The 21966-nt window shown below is 43.6% G+C and overlaps 1 protein-coding gene across 5 annotated transcripts in view; it reads right to left on the reverse strand.

Moving 5' to 3' along the window:
* PIP5K1B (phosphatidylinositol-4-phosphate 5-kinase type 1 beta) overlaps positions 1-21966 on the reverse strand; it is a gene marked incomplete at its 3' end in the record, with an annotated part of 129778 nt that overhangs the window by 81236 nt on the left and 26576 nt on the right. For all 5 annotated transcript variants that reach the window (XM_082241592.1, XM_082241593.1, XM_082241591.1 and 2 more), the window contains exons 4-6: positions 8690-8820; positions 2000-2117; positions 1253-1405 (exon numbers count right to left, since the gene is read on the reverse strand). In XM_082241592.1, the coding sequence (XP_082097718.1) occupies positions 1253-1405; positions 2000-2117; positions 8690-8730 (312 nt within the window). In that variant the 5' untranslated portion in view covers positions 8731-8820. The remainder of the gene's footprint in view (positions 1-1252; positions 1406-1999; positions 2118-8689; positions 8821-21966) is intronic.

Here is a 21966-nt window from a genome sequence, read left to right on the forward strand (position 1 = left end):
AACCATCCTAAATATATTCACAGAAGCTTATGAAAAGCTTGGCTTGTTGCTCAACATCCAAAAAACCAAAGTGTTGCACCAACAAGTACAAAATAACACCTCTGCAGTGCCACAAATCCAACTCAATGGTGTAACGCTGGAAAATGTTGATCACTTCTCCTACCTAGGCAGTTATCTTTCCGCAAGGGTCAACACTGATGCCGAAATCCAGAATCGCCTGAGCTCTGCGAGTGCAGCTTTCTCCCAATTGAAGTGCAGAGACCGGGACATTTGCAAGGAAACCAAAATGCTTGTTTACAAAGCTATTGTACTACCAACCTTAAGGTATGCTTGTGAAACATGGACTACTTATAAACGCCATCTTCAACTCCTCGAAAGATTCCATCAACAGTGTCTCCAAAAAACCTTACACATCACTTGGGAAGACAGGTGAACTATTATCAGTGTACTGGATGAAGCAAAGATCCCCAGTGTTGAAGCAATGATTCTTCAACATCAACTTCGTTGGACTGGTCATGTTGTGCGGATGCCTGATTATCATCTTCCAAAGCAACTACTCTATTCCGAACTTTAGAATGGAAAGTGTAAAGCTGGTGGTCAACAAAAGAGGTTTAAAGACTGTCTCAAGGCAAATCTAAAAAAAAAAAAGTAGTACAAACACCGACAACTGGGAAACACTGGCCTGCGAGCGCTCCAGTTGGAGAACAGCCTTTACCAAAGGTGTCATGGACTATGAAGACACTCAAACTCAGAACATAAGGGAGAAACATGCGAAGAGGAAGGCACGCTTGGCAAATTCACACTGTGATCAACTCCCACCCGGAAACCAATGTCCCCACTGTGGAAGGACGTGTGGATCCAGAATTGGCCTCCACAGTCACTTACGGGCTCATTGTTAAAACCGTGTTTATGGAAGACAATCGTACTTGGCTACAAGTGATTGCCAAAGAAGAAGTTTAGTTAAGTACAACACCACAAATGCACAGGTGATTTATCAGCATCATGGCAAGCCATACCAACAGTTATGGTTAAAAGTGTTCATTTATTAACTCAGAATTTTAAAGAAGTTCTCATGCATGTAGCAAATAGGAGCACAAATACAAAGGGGGAAAGCGGTATTTAAAATTTATCATGATTATGGTAAAGTGTTAAGTAAGCTATTAAAAAGCCAAGTTAAAATTCACACACAGCCATCACACAACCTCCCAAAAAGAAACTAAACAGGAAGAGCCTGGAATTTGAATTTATTTACCATGTAGTAGCCAGGCAACAGCTTCTGAAGGAACTCTGCTTCTTTGTGTTGAACTGTTTTGATTATGAATTCGTCATCACTAGTGACAAAGAACAAGGATCCACTGGCACCAGGATTGGATAGTTCTATTAGAGGTTCACTGCAAATAGAATACTGAACACGGAAAAAGAGAAATTTAATGCAAGTATGGGTAATGGAACAGACAGGATCTTAATATGGCAATGCAAGCTGTCCAACATACTTTGTATTGTCCCCTTGCTGCAGGAAATCCTTTCTCTGCATAGCAGCTTATTTATCTGCTACAGCTGATCTACACATAAAAAGCCTGCTGCGGACTGTTTTTTCTGTCACTGAATGTATGTGCAAGACTGCAAAAATCTTGAGGGATTTTAACTATGGAGCTCTGTGCTTTTCTAGTTCAAGGTTACAACATATGGAAGCAAATATTTATATACTGTACTTTGCTAGACAATTACAAGGCAATTAGCAGATGGAGGTCTCTAAACTACAATTCAATCAGCAAAATCCACAGGAGTATTCAATTTCAATTACAATATTCCAGTAGAAATAATGACTCAAGCAGTTGCTGAGCTATCAATTAACACATCAGGTTTTAGGGCAACCAATTATAAGCTGAAGAATTAAATGCATGGTCAAGAACTACAATTCTTCATAGCACATTCTATAGAAACAGAAAGCTATTCCATACCACTCCTATTTTTGTAGGGGGGGGATGTAAATTCTTACCAAGTAGTCATCAGGTTTAATACCAAAAAGTTCTCTGAAGTAGCGGAAGGCTAAAGGAGCATATGTCTTAAATCTGAAGTCAGGATAATGATGAGCGGGGGTCAAATTGCTCCCTTCACTGAATTGAAAAGAGAAATTTAAAGGTATTACACAAATTCGTTAAGAACAGAAATCTTACTATAAATATGAACCTTTAAAAAAAAAAACTGCCCCAAAAGCACAGTGCAGAGCTGAAGCAGGCAGGAGCAAGCCAACATGAGTAAACAGGTGTCATATCCTAAACAGGATATGAAGTTTCAATACATTCTCAGACAATTTTAGCTTAATATGCTTCTCTCCTCTTCTAAAAAGAGACTAAGCCATTTCTCCACAGTAGGTTGGCAGGTGGGGCACAGGTCGCTGTAACTAGGGACTGGCAGTTATTGCAAGCTCCTTTGAAGTCCGTTAGCAGATGCTGTTTGAATTCAAACTGTGCCCACACAGAGACAAAGCAAGCTCCATGGGAAAGCCGTTAGTGCAGCAATTCCATTGGGGCTCACTGTCAGTGCAGATCAGCTAATCTGCGTGGTTAGTGGGCCCTACTTGCAAATGAACAACGGGGAGCTCCAATTGTTCCTTGGAAGCCATGTCTTCACCTGCCTCACACTTGATGTCACCTGTGACATCCGGGGGGGGGGCATAGTCTTGGGAAAACAGCCTCTGTAGACTCCCCACCCCTGGGCTTAAGGCATTAACACAGCATGCCAATATTTTTTGCTAATGGTGCATTAAGCACTGTTGAAAAATATCCTCCACGATAACTCAGGCTCTTATCTAACAAAAGGTGTTAATTTTTGTGATCGTGTATTGCTTCAGGAGTAAATGAAGGAAACCCAGTGGATTTACCCTAGCCATGCCAAATCATTTTAAATCACTGCAGAAGATAGTGCCTGTGTACCACTGCAGGAGTATGATTTCTAGCCCAGTAGAATGGAGATATCCATGCACATCTGAATTCCATGAATGTGTCCTGAAAATAGTTAAAGGAAAGCAACTGTGCCTCAAACTAACAGAATGCTGTTCAGTTCTTGTTCTGGCTTGGACTCGACCGACTTTTGTAACACCACCACCAAAAGAAAAGAAAAAGAAATTGCAAAGTTTTTTTTTTATGCTCAAAAGAACTAGACTTCTTTTTTGTGGCACTTTTTGATTTGAATATGATACATCATTAAAGCAGCCCACATTTGTCTTTGAGTATAGGGGTGGAGCTATGCTGTGTTTTTACAGAGGTTGCCCAATTCTGCATCAAATGCTGTAGTAGCCAACAGGTGAGGAGTGGCAAGAGAAAAAAGACTCTCAAACGGTGCTAGAAAACAGTGAACTGGGCATGAGTGGAGAAAGAGCCCTGTGTGTTTCAGGTGTGAAATTCTTCTTCAGAGTCAATGGAAAAAATCAATTTCCTAACTTGGAAATATGGTGCTCTTTTACAAACCAGTAAAGCAAGATGAGCACCTCAACCCCAGAGTCATCCGTGAGTGGACCTAGCGGTCAGAGGTCCCTTTACCTTTATACATAGCCTACTATTACAAGTTATAATATCACAATTAAGTGAACAAAGCAAATCAGGACAAATGCAGCCCCCCTTCAGATATCAGAAGAATCAAATCTAATGCAGATGCGTGAGACCAGTTTCTCATCCTGGGGGAGCTCACACAGCTTGGGCAGAGTTGCAGAAGCGCAGCACCGTCATGAAGGAACCCTTCCCAAACCCTTGTGATTATGGATGAAATTTAGAGGGGCTGGAGGAAGAGGAGAAACTCACAGATAATAATTATTATTATCACAGATAATAATTGTCATCTACTTGGGAAGTCTTTAATAGTTGCGCTATCAAAAACTAAATAACTGGTCCTCATCATTTATTTCAAAATTCAAAAACTGAAACCATTTTATTGCTGGACGGCAAGGCAAGCAAGGCAACAACATCCTTTTTTCTAGGGAAGGTTGCAAAGAAGATGAGAGACTATTTGCATAATATCCCAAATGCAGCTTCAAGGCAAAAACCTAATGCAAAGCAAGGACTCAGTCGTATTTGTGTGCCATGGTAACGATCAGTCAACAAGTGTACTGCGTATATCCAAAATACATTCATGCCATTTTCATTTGAACCTACTTTTTATCCAGATGGGCGGCGTATAAATAAATTATTATTATTATTATTATTATTATTATTATTATTATTATTATTATTATTATTTCCTTTTGAAAGTAAATGAAGGAATTCAGAGTTTGCTTAATGTTATCACTCAGATTTGTTAGTCTCTTGTTATCAAAAGATCTCCAAGTGTCTTACAATACTCTTAAAAACACAAAGAAATGCATTTATAAACAAAACAGAGAAAACAACAGCCCACATATCAGCCACAGGAAGCTTTGAAGGCACATTAAAAGGTGGGGGGGGGAAGTCTTTACCAGATGTTGAAAATATGTCAGCGAAGGGGCACATTGGAACCTACTGAGAAGTGCATTCCACAGACAGAGAGCCCCAATGGCAAAAGCCCCCTGAGCCTCGCTAAGAGGGGGAACCTAGAGAAGGGCCTCATACAAAGATCTAGGGTTTATAGTGCGAGAGGCATTCCAGAAGATATTGGGGTCCTGAACCAAAAAGAGCTTTAAAGGTCAAAACCAGCACTCTGAATTGGGCTCAGAAGCTTTAAGGCAGCTAGTGTATTTGGAACAGAATTGGTGTTTTGTGATCTACTTGTCTTGAACCCGTCACCAGCCAGGCAGCTGCACTCTGCCCTAACTGGAGCTTCCGACCCATTTTGAAAGGCAGCTTCTTGTACTGTGCGTTGCAATAATCCAACCTGAGAACATAGATTACTGTGTCCAAATTATCAGCGTCCAGGTAGGGCTGTAATTGCGCCAGCAGGCTGACCTGATGGAAAGCCCTCTTGCCACTGATTCCACCTGCACATCAAGTGGCAAGAGCAGATTCAGGAGAACTCTCAAATTACGAACCTTTTTCTAAAACAGTCTGTCAGGGCCAATGAGGCCACTGCCTGGGGCAGACCTCAGAGTACTGACCTTTGAGGGGCACAGTGATATAAAAATTAATCTTTGTCGTATCTTATAAATGTTTGATAACATTTTAATTCCATTATATATTTTGATGAATTTTATCATTTTTGAAGTAATTCATACATTAGAATTGTTTATGTATATATGAAATAGACCACAGAGTTGACTGGAAGTTATATACACACACAAAGTGAAAATGCACTTAATTTAAAATTTTACAGTCATATCTTAATCTTATTTAGAAAATGTATTCATTTTTCATTTTTCTAGTGAGCTATGGATGATTAAAAAATGACCATCTGGGGCTCAATTTGGCAACAAAAGGCAGAAAAAGCTAAGGCATAAGCAAAGCAAGGAGGTCTTCCTGAAATACCTTTGTACAAAGAAAGCAATTGAAAAACATGAATACGTCTATACTCCTGTTGAAACCAGCACTAAGGGAGCAGAATGTGGTGCTCGTACTACCACTAAGACAGAAGTTTCACAAATTGGAGAAATTTCTGGAAAAACACGCAGAGGAAAACGAGGATGTCAAGAAGTGAGAGTACTGCAGAGTCTGCAGAAGATGATGGTATTGTGCCTAACTTGAATTAGTTACCCTGCTAACTTGGCTAACTATTGCAGTGATAATTTATACATTGTCCCATGATTTCCCCAAAGACTAAAATCAGAAGATTTTCTACAAGAGGAGACTAGCAAATGATGAAGAAGTGTGTTGTCCATGGTTCAACCTCAAAAGATGTGGGTTGTTGCTTTCTGCTGTAAGTTGTTCAGCAAAAAAAAAAAAAAAAAGGGTGCCTCAACTGTACAAGAAACAGGTTCAAAAGACTGGAAGAACATTGGTGCAATTCTGTATTCACCCGAGAGGAATACTGACAATTTAAAAAGCTATCAGACCTGGATAACTTAAATTGTACTTATCTAAAGGAAAAACAATTGAAGATATTTACCAACAGAAAATTAGGCAAGAAGAACAATAATGACAACAAATCTTGGATTGTTTGATTGCTTTGCTCAGAATTTTTTGCATTGCAAAACTTGACATTCCGTGGTAGAACTGAAAAGTTGTACAGTGCTAGCAACTGAGTTTTTTGAAGTTTGTCTTATCTAGTCTTTTTTGATCCTATTATGAATTAACATTTGTGCAGAGTTAAAGATCATGAAACAATGGTTTACTACCTAGAAAAAAGATATCCAAAATGAGCTTATACAGCTTCTAGTAAAAATTTTAGCACATGCAAACTCAGCCAAATACAGTGGTGCCCCGCAAGACGAATGCCTCGCAAGACGGAAAACTCGCTAGACGAAAGAGTTTTCTGTTTTGGAGGTGCTTCGCAAAACGAATTTCCTATGGGCTTGCTTCGCAAGACGACAATGTCTTGCGAGTTCCTGCTGGGTTTTTTCCCCTTCCCCCCCTTTTTCTAAGCCGCTAAGCCGCTTATCAGCTGATCCGATCAGCAGATAAGCCGCTAAAAGCCGCTAATAGCGCTAATCCGCTAATCTGTCAATGGGCTTGCTTCGCAAGATGAAAAAACCGCTAGAAGAAGAAGAAGAAGAGTTTGGATTTGATATCCCGCCTTTCACTCCCTTTAAGGAGTCTCAAAGCGGCTAACATTCTCCTTTCCCTTCCTCCCCCACAACAAACACTCTGTGAGGTGAGTGGGGCTGAGAGACTTCAAAGAAATGTGACTGGCCCAAGGTCACCCAGCAGCTGCAGGTGGAGGAGCGGAGACGCGAACCCGGTTCCCCAGATTACGAGACTACCGCTCTTAACCACTACACCACACTGGCTAGACGAAGAGAATCACAGAACGGATTCTTTTCATCTTGCGAGGCACCACTGTATTACTCAATAATTCTGGACTGCACACTTGATGCTAGTCATATTGAACAAATGACAATTGTTGCTGTAATCAAACCATCAGGGAATGAGATGTCCGAGCCTGACGTTATAGTAAGAGCATTTCTTGGAGAATACAGGTACCTTTATAACAGAAACTTCTTGGACAACTTGAGCAAATGGGACTATCAATTGAGTACAGTGGTACCTCGGGTTAAGTACTTAATTCGTTCCGGAGGTCCGTTCTTAACCTGAAACTGTTCTTAACCTGAAGCACCACTTTAGCTAATGGAGCCTCCCACTGCCGCCTCATCGCCACCGTGTGATTTCTGTTCTCATCCTGAAGCAAAGTTCTTAACCCAAGGTACTATTTCTGGGTTAGCGGAGTCTGTAACCTGAAGCGTATGTAACCCAAGGTACCACTGTATCTGCATGGTTGAGGTTATTATAATGGAAGTTACATGAAAGACAAAGAAAATGGTGTACAAAAGAGTCCTGGACATAAACTCACATGCCTTTTTTTATCCCCTACCATGTACAAGGAATACACTATTGTTTCAGAGTATAGTGGGATCTGTTGTATTTCTCAGCATAGTATTTCCAAATATTAAAGGTAAAGGTACCCCTGCCCGAACGGGCCAGTCTTGACAGACTCTGGGGTTTGTGCGCCCATCTCACATCTATTGGCCGGGGGCCAGCGCTGTCCGAAGACACTTCCGGGTCACGTGGCCAGCGTGACAACGCTGCTCTGGCGAGCCAGAGCCGCACACGGAACGCCGTTTACCTTCCCGCTGGTAAGCGGTACCTATTTATCTACTTGCCCCCGGGGGTGCTTTCGAACTGCTAGGTGGGCAGGCGCTGGGACCGAGCAGCGGGAGCGCACCCCGCCGCGGGGATTCGAACCGCCGACCTTTCGATCGGCAAGCCCTAGGCGCTGAGGCTTTAGCCCACAGCGCCACCCGCGTCCCTATTTCCAAATATTACTATTATGAAATAAAATGTTCTGTTATGGTTACTAAAGATAGCTGCACAGGGATAAGGCAAAGTTTAGTAGGTAGAAAATTATCTGCAGGTTTTGCTTTTGTGTAATTATTTCATCAAGTCAAACACCATTCTATTGTCCTAATTGCATTCCAGTGCAATAGTTCTAGATTATAAAGTAGTTGAATAGCCTGACAGCCAGTCTTGTTGACTTTCTAGTCTCCCTGACTGCTCACATATTAATCTTCTTCCTCAAAACAGATTCCAACTATAGATAAAATGAACAGCTAAACTGCAGTCACACCACCACATGTATTTTTTTTTTAAAAAAGGTTAGTACAATACTATGTTCTACTAAACACCAACTGCTTAATAGTTTTCTAGGTAAATCTTCTAAGAAATGTTATTACTTTCAATGAATCTTTCATTTTATATGGATTCATGCTCTTCCTTTCTTCTGTTCACAAAGCAATCCTCTTTCCATTGTACTAAAGAAAAATTATATCCCACTTTTAAGGATACTTTTAAATTAAGCCATACTTGAGAAGTGATAAATATGTAAAAAACCAGCATCACGGTTGCTGATGCTAGACTTAGACTAATGTTACCAGGATTCAAAAAGTGATCCTAGGCCAGCTGGTTTATCTCAGACAAATCTATTTCACATGGTGGTTTCAAAAGTTTAATTTTTTTTTAAAAAGGGAGGGGGACATGTATACTACCCTGAACAATGTGGAAGAAAGGCAGGATAAAAATGGAATAAAGCATTAGGCACACATTTTTTTAGGTGGAAAATTAGCCACCCTTACCTGGGAAGAAACACACTTTCCACTACATAGAAGTCTTGCATAAGTACATCTCTGTCTGGCTTGGATGTGAGGTTCCCCACTGTGTATCCTATTCCCAGTTGTATGGCACCTTTAATAGCTGAGGATGCAGTCTGCAAGGAAAAACAAAGAATTTTAAAATATCAGCTTGCTGTAAATGGGTTCTCATGACACATATGTACATTATAAAGAGATTCAAATCATATTTGAAACTTGGCATCCCACAAAGTATGCAGAAAAAGACTTTCAGACATCATGGGCTGCACATGTCAGAGGCTTAGTGCTGTCCAGCTGGCCATAGATAAGACTCTGGGCTCCCAGCCAGTTCCAAACAACTGATTTATTTGACAAAGTTCTAACGTACATCTCCAGCGTTTCCATTAGCGTCCTTCCCCTTGTGCGCAGTTGCTCCCTCTAATCTTTCTTCCTCCTTTTCCGCACCCAGCATGCAAGTCTGCGAAAACTCCTCCCCTTACTTCCTCTGTGCCCAGAATGACTTGTTCCAGGCTCCTCCCCCTCTACGTCAGACCCACTCTCAGACGAGAAGCTACTGATAATCTCTTTAGGCTCTCTATAACTACTGGTTTCTGTCCTTTCATCTTTTCCCGTTTGCCTCTCCCTGACATCCACCCCCTCCTCAAATGCCCCCTCCCGCTCAGGAGACCCGACTACATCCCCTTCTCTTTCCTCAGAGGTGGTCGGGGAGAACCCCGCAAAACTACCCTCTTCCTCATCTGTCGCTTCGAACACACTCCTCCAACCCCCAAGTCCTGGTGTTCCCCAGTCTACTTCTTCTTCGTCTTCTTCCTCCTCCTCATCCAATGCTGGGAAACCTTCAAATTCCTCTTCGTCTTCTGTTGTTTCAAATACCTCTTGTAAGGACCACACCTTGCCTTTTGGTTTGTCCGGGAAGAAATTGTGGAACTCCTCTACCAGTTCATTGTTAGACATACTATCTTCCGGAACCCAGGTATTCTCCGATGCCGGGGCCCCTTCCCAAGCCACCAAATATTCCACATTCCCCCCTCTCCAACGAAAGTCTAGTATTTCCGTGACCTTGTTGCACTGCTCTCTTTCCTCCATTTCGAGTGGTGAGCCTTCCACTCCCCCATTATCCGGTCTCCTTCCCCCCTCCCTGTAGGGGAACAGCAGTGACCTATGGGACACCAGATGGATTCTCATGCTTTCCGGCAACCTGAGCTTAAACGCCACCGGATTTATTTGCTGGATAACCTCAAAGGGCCCCACCTTCCTGGGCTTGAGTTTCTTACAGCCCCCTTTCCAAGGCAATCCTTGCGTGGACAACCACACCTTGTCCCCAACCCTGATGACCTCCCCTGATCACCGATGTTTGTCGGCCTCCTTCTTGTATAACTCCTTAGCCCTCTCCAAATTTAACTGCAGCTGTCTGTGGATTGCTTCCATTTCCTCCACAAACTGTTCGGCCGCTGGAACACTCCACGACTCCTCCCCCCTCCCGGGGAAGGCCCTTGGATGAAGCCCATGATTGGCGAAGAACGGTGTCATCCCTGTGGATACATTCTCCGCGTTGTTGTAAGCAAACTCTGCCAGGGCTAGTTTGTCCACCCAATCGTTCTGCTTCTGACTTACATAACACCTCAAATACTGTTGTAACACAGCATTCGCCCTCTTCACTTGCCCGTTGGTCTCGGGATGCCTTGCCGTTGTAAAGCTCACTTCGACCTGGAGCAGCCCCATGAGCTTGCGCCAAAATCGTGAGGTAAATTGAGCCCCCCAGTCCGAGACCACCTTGCAGGTACCCCATGTAACCTAAACACGTGCTCTACGAACAGCCTAGCTGTCTCTTCCGCCGTTACGGCGTGCGAACAGGGCACGAAATGGCACATTTTGGTCAAGAGATCAACCACCACCATGACTGCTGTCTTACCCTTACATCTGGGCAAATCAGTGATAAAGTCCATGCCCACCACCTCCCACGGCTTCCCAGGTGTGGGCAATGGTTCCAGCAACCTCGCTGGTGCCGCCCTTTCCCCTTTGGCCCTCTGACATGTGTCACATCCTTGCACATATTCCTTTGCATCCTCTCTCACCCTTGGCCACCAAAATTCCCGTGTGACCAGTAGCATGGTCTTATGCTGTCCAAAATGCCCCGCCGTACAACTGTCATGGAGTTGCTTGAGGATTCGTCCCCGAAGGTCTTCTCCTGGAACATACAAGGCCCCTTTGTGGTACAGTAACCCCCCTTTCACCTTAAAACCCCTCTTGGCACCCCCTCTTTCTCTTAACTCCCCCATCTTTTGTCTGGCAAAGGCATCCTCTCTGAGCATTTGCATCAGTTTGTCGTCCTTGACTAATGTCCCCCAGCACAACCATCTGCTCTCCGGGAACATCAGTCTCGCTACAGGTGGCCCTTCCCCCATCATATACTCGGGTTTCCGGGAGAGCGCATCCGCCCTCGCATTCCGCTCTCCCGGCATGTATTGGATCTTGAAGTTGAAGTTGGCAAAGAACTCTGCCCATCTTATCTGTCTCTGGCACAACACCCGTGCCGTACGCCAATACTCCAAGTTTTTGTGGTCAGTGCACACCAAAATTTGGTGCTTTGCCCCAACCAGGAAGTGCCGCCATTGTTTAAAAGCAGCCACTATCAAAAGCAATTCCTTATCGTAGATGGTGTAGTTCTGCTCTAATTTGTTGAGTTTCCGCGAAAAGAAGGCACACGGATGCCATTCCCCTTTTCGATCTGGCTGCAACAGCACCGCCCCAATCGCCCGATCCGACACATCTGTTTCCACCCGTAGTGGTTGAGCAGGGTCGACGTGGATCAGTTGCTCCTCGGAAGCGAAAGCCCTCTTTAGTTTCTCAAACCCCTCTTGGGCCGCCTGCATCCACTGAAACTTCTTAACACTGAGACAGTCCGTGATTGGCGCCGTCAATTCTGCAAAATTCTTTATGAATTTCCTGTAGAAATTGCTGAAACCCAGGAAACGCTGAACATCTTTCCTGGTTTTGGGACTCTCCCATTCCACCACTGACTTCACTTTCCCCGGGTCCATGGCCAACCCCTGGTCCGACAGCCGGTACCCCAGGAATTCGACTTCCTTTGCGTGGAATTGACATTTCTCCAGCTTGACCCACAAGCGGTTTTCCTTGAGTTTGCTCAGGACCTGCCGTACATCCTTCACGTGCTGTTGTTCGTCCTCCGAGGACACAAGGAGATCGTCTAAAAAGCAGTTTTTGTAGAGCAAAGGTCCTAGCACGTGGTGCATGAAGGCTTGGAAACAGTGACTTCCGCACTGCCAACCAAAGGGCATAACTAAATACTCAAACGCCCCCATTGGGGTGAACATGGTGGTCTTCAACTCATTGCCTTCTCGCACTCGGATAAGGTTGTAAGCCCCTCGGAGATCCAGTTTGGTGAAAATCTTCCCCTTCCGCACCCGTGCCAAAACGTCGTCGATTCTCGGCATCGGGAAAGCCACCGGTTCTGTCTGGCTGTTCAAAATTCGAAAGTCCACCACCAGGCGTCGCTCTTTCGTCAATCTCTTGTCGACGAAAAACACGGGACTCCCGCCTGCAGCCTTGGACTCCCTGATGAAACCCCTTCTCAGGTTTTTCTCAATAAACTCTTTTAGGTCCTTAAGCTCTCTCTCCGACATGGAATAGGTTTTCCCCACCGGCAACGTTACCCCCGGTACCAGGTTGATCTGACAATCATATTGCCGATGGGGTGGCAACGCATCCGCCTCTTTCTCGATGAACACCTCCTGGAGATCCCTGTAACACGATGGAATCTCGCTCGCCACCGCTCTGCATGTTGCTGCCCTCCTGCCCTCGCTTTGTCGATCTAGCCTTTGAGCTAGGCAGTTCTCCATGCAGTGCGTCGAGCCAAACGTCAGGGACCGTTGGTGCCAGGAAACCATCGGATCATGCAAAGCCAGGCAGCTCATGCCCAATATGATAGGCGGCCCCGCCAGTGTGGCCGCGTGAAAAGCGATGGCCTCAGAGTGGGTGGCCACACGCATTCGCATTGGGGGTGTTCGATGCGTCACTTCACCCTCCAGCAGTTCTTTTCCATCAACTGTTGTCACTTGCAGTGGAAAATCCAAAGGCCTCAGGTTCAGTTGGTGTCGCACCGCAAACTCCTTGCTGAAAAAGGATGCTGAGGCCCCAGAATCAATTAGCGCCAACTCCTCCACTGTCTGTCCATTTGGGAGTTCTAGCACCACCTTCAACATTATGCTTGCTTTGGGGTGTCCAAGCCGGGGACTTTGTGTGTTGCTCCCGCCTGGCTGTTGCCCCGGTTCCCCACCAGCCAGGCCTCTTCGTTTCCCGAATGCTGGGGCTCCTCTCCCTCTGCCTGCTGGGCGGCCCCCACCATTCCCTGCCAGTTACGACGCTCTGGGCACACTCTGGCAAAGTGCCCAGTCTTCTGACACACAAAACATCTTTTTCCCGCTTGCCAGTCTTTTTTTTCCTTCCCGCCAGACCGTTGGGCTTTCAAACTCTCCCGCGCCCTGGCTGTGCCTATCTCCATAGGCTCTCGCGCTTGTTGACATTCCGAGGCAGCTGCAGGCATCTCAGGAATGCGGTCACCATGGAAACTCCGCTCTCTGCCTTGCTTCCTTTCCCTCCATCTGGCTTCTTGTCTCAAACCCACCCCAAGAGCAGCCTTTGTTAATTCGTCCATATTTTTAGGTCGTGGCCCCCTTGCCAGCTCGTCCTTAATTTCTGGATTAAGTCCATTTTTAAATATTGCTTGTACTGGGTCCGCCTCTAAATCCCACCCCAGTTTCTGTACAAGCATAGCAAACTCAGACCAGTAACTGCGTACGGTGGATTTGCCTTGTCTCAAAGCCAGCAGCTCCTCCTGCGTTCTGCCAATTAAACTCTGATGTGCATAGATAAAATCCATTGCTTGCCAAAATTTGGCTTCATTTCTGAGGGCTTCATTCCCCGAGGCTATTAACGGCCTGATCCAGCTTTGAGCCCCTCCTCCCAGATGTCTAATGATGTGAGCAACCTTTGCTGCATCGTTCTGAAACTTCTCTCCTTCCAGTTCCAGAAAATATTTCCTCTCTGTTTTGAAATCCAAGTAACTTTCCGTGTCTCCCTGGAACCGTTCCACCCACACGCACCTGCCCCCACCTGCCGATAGCACACCTTGGGTTCCTCTCTGAGCAGTCTGGGCTTCCTCCAAACGACTCTGCAGGTCTTGGGATCTTTGTTCCAAAGCAACATTTCGCTTTTTCAATTCCAACAGCTCCTTCTCCATGTCAAAGCTGTTCCCTTATTCCACCAGCTTTCCAGCAGAAATAATGTTGTAGAGGGAGCAAGCTGTCAGAGGCTTAGTGCTGTCCAGCTGGCCATAGATAAGACTCCGGGCTCCCAGCCAGTTCCAAACAATTGATTTATTTGATAAAGTTCTAACGTACATCTCCAGCGTTTCCATTAGCGTCCTTCCCCTTGTGCACAGTTGCTCCCTCTAATCTTTCTTCCTCCTTTTCCGCACCCAGCATGCAAGTCTGTGAAAACTCCTCCCCTTACTTCCTCTGTGCCCAGAATGACTTGTTCCAGGCTCCTCCCCCTCTACGTCAGACCCACTCTCAGATGAGAAGCTACTGATAATCTCTTTAGGCTCTCTATAACTACTGGTTTCTGTCCTTTCATCTTTTCCCGTTTGCCTCTCCCTGACAGCACAGTTCTAAAAACCTCTTCCAAGTAAAAAAAACACCAGCACCACCAGATCATGTACAAGCCTTCCTGAGTCAGTATTAGCTCCTTCTATAGCAGGTGCTTTCTAACAGAAAGAAAGAGACTTTTGAGGAACCAGAGAACTTTCAACAACTTCTATTAATCTTTACACTGTTCTAGCAGGAGATGAGAGGGCAGAATTTCTGCACCTTACCACCTCATTTATCTGGCTCAAACACCCTAAAATGGAATAGTAGCCTTGTAATTCCAAAGCCCTCTCTTTCAGCTGCACCTGTTTCTATTTGACAGAAGGTGCTTAGGACCCCTAAATTATGCCTATGAACATTAGCTGTGGGGCTATAAAAGCAAAAGGAGAGTAGACAAGGTAGCCAATAGGCATAAACATGGTACCCAGTGTAGTGGTTAAGAGCGGAAGTCTCATAATCTGGGGAACTGGGTTCGCATCTCCGCTCCTCCACATGCAGCTGCTGGGTGACCTTGGGCCAGTCACACTTCTGTGAAGTCTCTCAGCCCCACTCACCTCACAGAGTGTTTGTTGTGGGGGAGGAAGGGAAAGGAGAATGTTAGCCGCTTTGAGACTCCTTTGGGTAGTGATAAAGCGGGATATCAAATCCAAACGCTTCTTCTTCTTCTTCTACCCTCCAGATGTTGCTGGACTTCAAATCCCATCAGTGCCAACTAGCACAACCAATGGCCAGGGATGATGGAAGCTACAGCTGAACAACATCGGGATGCAACACACTGACTCCCCTGAAATAAGAGGAACCATCAGTGCACACCCCCACAGAGCTGACTGGCAAGGCCTAGTTGCAACTAATGGGCCTGGTGGTTAGTGTTGAGGGAAGATTGCTGTACCACTTCTGGCGAAAGAAGTTACTGGCTCTGCTCAAGGAGTGGCGCTGGGTCTCCATTAGCAATATAATTAATGGGCCAAGAGAGGAGAAGCTCGAGAAAAACCCCGTGTGTGCCTTAAATAGCCCGTCCGTGGACTATTGTTCAATCAAGGAGAGGACTAAATATTGGAAGCTTACTTTGAAGAGCTAATTTTCCCTGGCTCTTTGTATTTCAAAATAAAAAAAGTGGAATGCAGCGATAATGACTGATAATATATTTTTAGGTTATTTTCTGGGGTGGGTTTTTTCTTAAAGAGGTGGGCCTCTAATATGTAGATGTTAAAAATTCCTACAAACCTAATGAGGAATATTTCCTCATGCTGATCACATAGTTATTTAAAAGAGATAGGTAGCTGAATTTGTATTTTTATTATACTTTTTTAAAAAAAGAAAATATCGCACATTTTGATGCTTGTATGTTCTTTATCATCCACAGGTATTCAGAGTGAAATAAAGCAAATCGGATTTTATTATGAAGCCACTATAGTGGATACCTGGTTGGGCCTGCTGTGCTTAGAACCAGTGCTTTTTTCTGGGGGTACTTAAGGGTATGCAATACTGGCACCTTTTTTCTAGAAGGAAAGCACTGTTTAAAACCAAGGAAATTAGAACCAACCATTTAGCAATTTAAATTGCTAGAGGCTTAGAGGAGGGAGAAAGGTTGTTTTCTGCTGCTCCAGAGAAGCGGACACGGAGCAATGGATCCAAACTACAAGAAAGAAGATTCCACCTAAACATTAGGAAGAACTTCCTGACAGTAAGAGCTGTTCGACAGTGGAATTTGCTGCCAAGGAGTGTGGTGGAGTCTCCTACTTTGGAGGTCTTTAAGCAGAGGCTTGACAACCATATGTCAGGAGTGCTCTGATGGTGTTTCCTGCTTGGCAGGGGGTTGGACTCGATGGCCCTTGTGGTCTCTTCCAACTCTATGATTCTATGAAATTGCAGAGAATCAAGCCAAACAAATGGCTGGCAGCTCAGGGTACTTTAAATTCTAGAAACACAAGATTACAAGACAAAATATAATGGCTAAGAAGACAGAATCTATCTATCTATCTATCTATCTATCTATCTATCTATCTATCTATCTATCTCACATACATTCCATTTGAGTTTTATAGAATGAAACCCAGGAAAGAGAATTCTGAGAGAAAATTCACACAGCACACTCCACCAATCAAAATATAATACAAAAGACCTTTCAGAGTAGCAAATCAGTTAAGTCTCATAACACCTATGGCTTCAAGAATCTTGACAGCAAACATATTCTGAGTCAGGCACAGCGGCTTATTTAAGTTAAAAATGTGGTTTAATGTACACAACAGCTCCGCTCTTCCTTGCTCCTGATTCTGTCGCACAGGGGACCAAACTAGTTACTTCTTGGTTTACCACTCATTGTGTGCATGGAGGAAAGAGACCACAGGCCTTGGCTCACATGGCACAACAAGCAAGATTATGACTTTTTCTTTTCCTCTGCTGAGCAGAGCCTGGAGTGAGGGGGGAGAAAGGCACTCATGCCCTTAAACCATAGTTTATTTTAAACTATAACTTAATGTTGCGTGCTAGCCAAGCGATTCTCTAGTTTCAACTTATTTTTCAAATGAGAAGCAGCATGCCGATGGGTAATATTGTGTTTTTTAAACTAATTAATATCAGATTTTTCAAGTTGCATAACAGTTCCTAACATGCAGTTTGCTAAGAACAAGGCACAAAAGCTCATTCCTAAAATGAAACTTTTAATTGGTAAAGGAACTGAATGGCTCATTCACAAATTTCCCATTTCTGCCTTGAAAAGGTCTTTTATAAAAGATTAATGTCCTGCATAAGAACTAAATTATGTAACTTTGAGTAGACTTTGTTTCAGACTGATCCTTTTCGTGAACTGAACAATCCCCTACTGAAACAGATGCTAGCAGAAAGAGTTTGTAGATTAAAGGAATCAATTCTATAAAAAACAGAAAGTTTCAGAAAAGATGGATGCTAAAGTTACTCTATCTATCTATCTATCTTTCTGAATAAGGGATGCTAGACTACCTTTAGGTTAATAGTATTCTAATAAGAGTGGATCAGTTTGACCAGTTGTTGTGGTCATGAGCAATCATTGTTGTCTTCTTTATTGAGAGGCATTGTTGGCATGTAAGAAAATACTCTCTTTATTCTTAAATACAGAACTATTTATTGACCCCAGTAGCACATTGCAATTGTTAACGCCTGATGGGAACAAGCAACCACCACAGTAGAAAAAATGTATCCTATAGGGTATGAGAAAATGCACAACAGATGAAAAAAGATTACCTACATATCTATGTACCATTTGCCTTAACACTTACAAGGAAAAGTATTCGCAACCCACTACCGTCTTATTAGTGCGGGAAATTAGCAGCCCAACCTAACAAATGCATATTATTGCTAGTTAGCTTGAGGAGGGGCTAAGTCCACAGAGCCAGATTGCTGAATGGCAAATACTAAGATCATAGAAATACAGTTGGTAGAGAGGGCTCAGGGTGATGTCACTTCTCCTCCTATCCTGGAGAGGAAGGAGCCTATTGCACTAGCCCCTTCCTCTCTCTTTTCCTTTGCCCAGCGTTGGGTGCTGGCATGCCTCCATTCGCTCCAGCTTTAGGCACATGCCTGAAGCTGGTTATACTGCAAATATAAGTACAGTTGTACCTCAGAAGTCTAAAGGAATCCATTCCAGAAGTCCTTTCGACTTCTGAAATGTTTGGAAACCAAGGGGCAGCTTCCAATTGGTTTCCGATTGCACAGGCACACCGGAAACACTTCCCAAAAAAGTTCAAAAACTGGAACACTCACTTCCGATTTTCAATTGTTCAGGAGCCGAGGTACGATTGTATTCTGCCTGCATAGTTTTTAGTGTTACTGTTGCTGTGAACCAATGCATAATTATAAAGTAAGTAAATCTTATTTTTAAATTTATTTTACAAGTTGTTGCTGATTCTTTATTAAGCGGGGTAAGAAAGGGGAGCCAACTTATTTCACAGCTAGGCTTGTCAAAGCCAGGTTTTACAGTCTAATTCCTATGCTTTTAATTTAGCTGCCAAGAATGGAATTTTGAAACTCTGTTTAACCCACACATGTGGGTGCCTAGAGGGAGAAATTGCAATTAATATATCCTCTCCTACTATTAAAGCCCACTCCACAATTAGAAAGGTTTCGCTATGTTCTAAGGCAATCCCAGAAAAGATGGAACATAGAATCATAGAATAGAATCATAGAATCATAGAGTTGGAATAGACCACAAGGGCCATCGAGTCCAACCCCCTGCCAAGCAGGAAACACCATCAGAGCACTCCTGACATATGGTTGTCAAGCCTCTGCTTAAAGACCTCCAAAGGAGGAGACTCCACCACACACCTTGGCAGCAAATTCCACTGTCGAACAGCTCTTACTGCCAGGAAGTTCTTCCTAATGTTTAGGTGGAATCTTCTTTCTTGTAGTTTGGATCCATTGCTCCGTGTCCGCTTCTCTGGAGCAGCAGAAAACAACCTTTCTCCCTCCTCTATGTGACATCCTTTTATATATTTGAACATGGCTATCATATCACCCCTTAACCTCCTCTTCTCCAGGCTAAACATGCCCAGCTCCCATGAACACATGGAGGGAAAAATACAGGATGACAATGACAGGGTGACTACATTATGTAGATGCTCTACAAAAAGTGAGTGAACAAAGCATGGCTATTCTTGAGAAAAAACCTTGTGAAGAAGCACCTCAGGATAAATATTTAGAAATAAAACCAAGTAATGGTTAGTAACCTGTAATTTTTTTATAACAATTTAATAACAATTTTTTAATAACAATTTTATAACAATTTAACATGCCACTAACATTTCATGCATTTTTAGATTTATGAATCAACAATACCATACTAAGTTTTCTTCCCAATGGACTCCCTCTCCTGTAGGTGGAAAATGGGGTGACTGCATTACGTAATCTTACAGATATTTTCAGATTTTGACCAGTTTAACCACAACTCAGCATTACACAGAAAATCCACATATAAATCTAAAAAAGATTCAGCAAAGGAATTCAGCAAATGATTCAGCAAAGGAAACACAGCCCAGAATAACTAAGGAGATAGTACAAGAATATTTGGCTAGTTTAGATGTATTCAAGTCTCCAGGGCCAGATGAACTGCATCCAAGAGTATTAAAAGAACTGGCAGATGTGATCTCAGAACCACTGGCAGTCATCTTTGAGAATTCCTGGAGAACAGGCGAAGTCCCGGCAGACTGGAGGAGGGCAAATGTTGTCCCTATTTTCAAAAAGGGGAAAAGAGAGGACCCAAATAATTACCGCCCAGTCAGTCTGACATCAATACCAGGGAAGATTCTGGAGCAGATCATTAAGCAAACAGTCTGTGAGCACCTAGAAAGGAATGCTGTGATCACCAATAGTCAGCATGGATTTCTGAAAAATAAGTCATGTCAGACTAACCTGATCTCGTTTTTTGACAGAATTACAAGCCTGGTAGATGAAGGGAACGCAGTGGATGTAGCCTACCTTGATTTCAGCAAGGCATTTGACAAGGTGCCCCATGATATTCTTGTAAAGAAGCTGGTAAAATGCGGTCTTGACTATGCTACCACTCAGTGGATTTGTAACTGGCTGACTGACCGAACCCAAAGGGTGCTCATCAATGGTTCCTCTTCATCCTGGAGAAGAGTGACTAGTGGGGTGCCACAGGGTTCTGTCTTGGGCCCGGTCTTATTCAACATCTTTATCAACGACTTGGATGATGGACTCAAGGGCATCCTGATCAAATTTGCAGATGACACCAAACTGGGAGGGGTGGCTAACACCCCAGAGGACAGGATCACACTTCAAAACGACCTTGACAGATTAGAGAACTGGGCAAAAACAAACAAGATGAATTTTAACAGGGAGAAATGTAAAGTATTGCACTTGGGCAAAAAAAATGAGAGGCACAAATACAAGATGGGTGACACCTGGCTTGAGAGCAGTACATGTGAAAAGGATCTAGGAGTCTTGGTTGACCACAAACTTGACATGAGCCAACAGTGTGACGCGGCAGCTAAAAAAGCCAATGCAATTCTGGGCTGCATCAATAGGAGTATAGCATCTAGATCAAGGGAAGTAATAGTGCCACTGTATTCTGCTCTGGTCAGACCACACCTGGAGTACTGTGTCCAGTTCTGGGCACCACAATTCAAGAGGGACACTGACAAACTGGAACGTGTCCAGAGGAGGGCAACCAAAATGGTCAAAGGCCTGGAAACGATGCCTTATGAGGAACGGCTAAGGGAGCTGGGCATGTTTAGCCTGCAGAAGAGGAGGTTAAGGGGTGATATGATAGCCATGTTCAAATATATAAAAGGATGTCACATAGAGGAGGGAGAAAGGTTGTTTTCTGCTGCTCCAGAGAAGCGGACACGGAGCAATGGATCCAAACTACAAGAAAGAAGATTCCACCTAAACATTAGGAAGAACTTCCTGACAGTAAGAGCTGTTCGACAGTGGAATTTGCTGCCAAGGAGTGTGGTGGAGTCTCCTTCTTTAGAGGTCTTTAAGCAGAGGCTTGACAACCATATGTCAGGAGTGCTCTGATGGTGTTTCCTGCTTGGCAGGGGGTTGGACTCGATGGCCCTTGTGGTCTCTTCCAACTCTATGATTCTATGATTCTAAGAATATATAAATCTAATAAATAATTATAATACACAGAGAATCCAACTGACAGCACGCCAGTGATTCTGATCATACTTCTTGTGTAATGTCCAAAGGATGAATTTCTCACCAGCACAGTAAAATGTACACATTTCAGATGACCTACAGCTCAAGCATCACAAAATGGGGGAGATGCAGGGACTCCCTTTCGGATTTTATACAGGAAGCACAAATGGATGAGGCATAAAGTCCTCTTTCATACTTTGTTAGCACTTCTACGAAACAATCAAGGCTGCCTGAAGTATACCTCCATTTCTTTCTGACCATCTCCTAAGATTACTTTCCACATTGTTGTTTCAGAATGAAGACAGCTTCTCTTTTTAAAATGTAATGGTTGTATCTTCAACTTGCACAAGGCTCCCACACCTACACCAGCCAACTGAAGAAAATGGAAGTAAAAGACTGCAGCTCAAATCAATCTTCCAGTACCGTTATATTAAAATACAACTATAAATCTAAAAGGAAGCAGGTTTTGGTGCTGCAGTCCTTGAACTCCGAATGAATCACTTTCTAACTCTAAGGTTCCAGTCATATGGAGAAGGCAAATCTGAGTCATGGAACTTCTGATTACATGGAACTCTTTGTTCTCTATTAATATGTTATTATATGTTAATATAAAGCAACAGTCAACTCAATTTACCTTTAAGTAGGGCCTTTTTCCAACTTGAGAAAAATATTTAACTTTTTTGCCCCTCCATTGATAAATATTTCCCTTTAGGAATATAATAATCCATAAACACCTGGGATATAATCTGTACAAAGTCAGCAGCTGCTTGAATGCTCAACCTGCAAACCATTGGCTATTAAAATATGCAACAGAAAGAAGTGGAAACAGGCAGAATACAGCCTTAATATTTATAGTTGTCATCTGTAATCAGTAACTATCGTGCAACCTTTGGAACAATGATAAGAAGAACTTCCATATGTGTACCAATTCTAGAAAGGATTCAGATTCTGCTACTCCAA

This window comes from Podarcis vaucheri, assembly GCF_965113315.1.
Source record: "Podarcis vaucheri genome assembly, chromosome: 11".
Classification (NCBI taxonomy): domain Eukaryota; kingdom Metazoa; phylum Chordata; class Lepidosauria; order Squamata; family Lacertidae; genus Podarcis; species Podarcis vaucheri.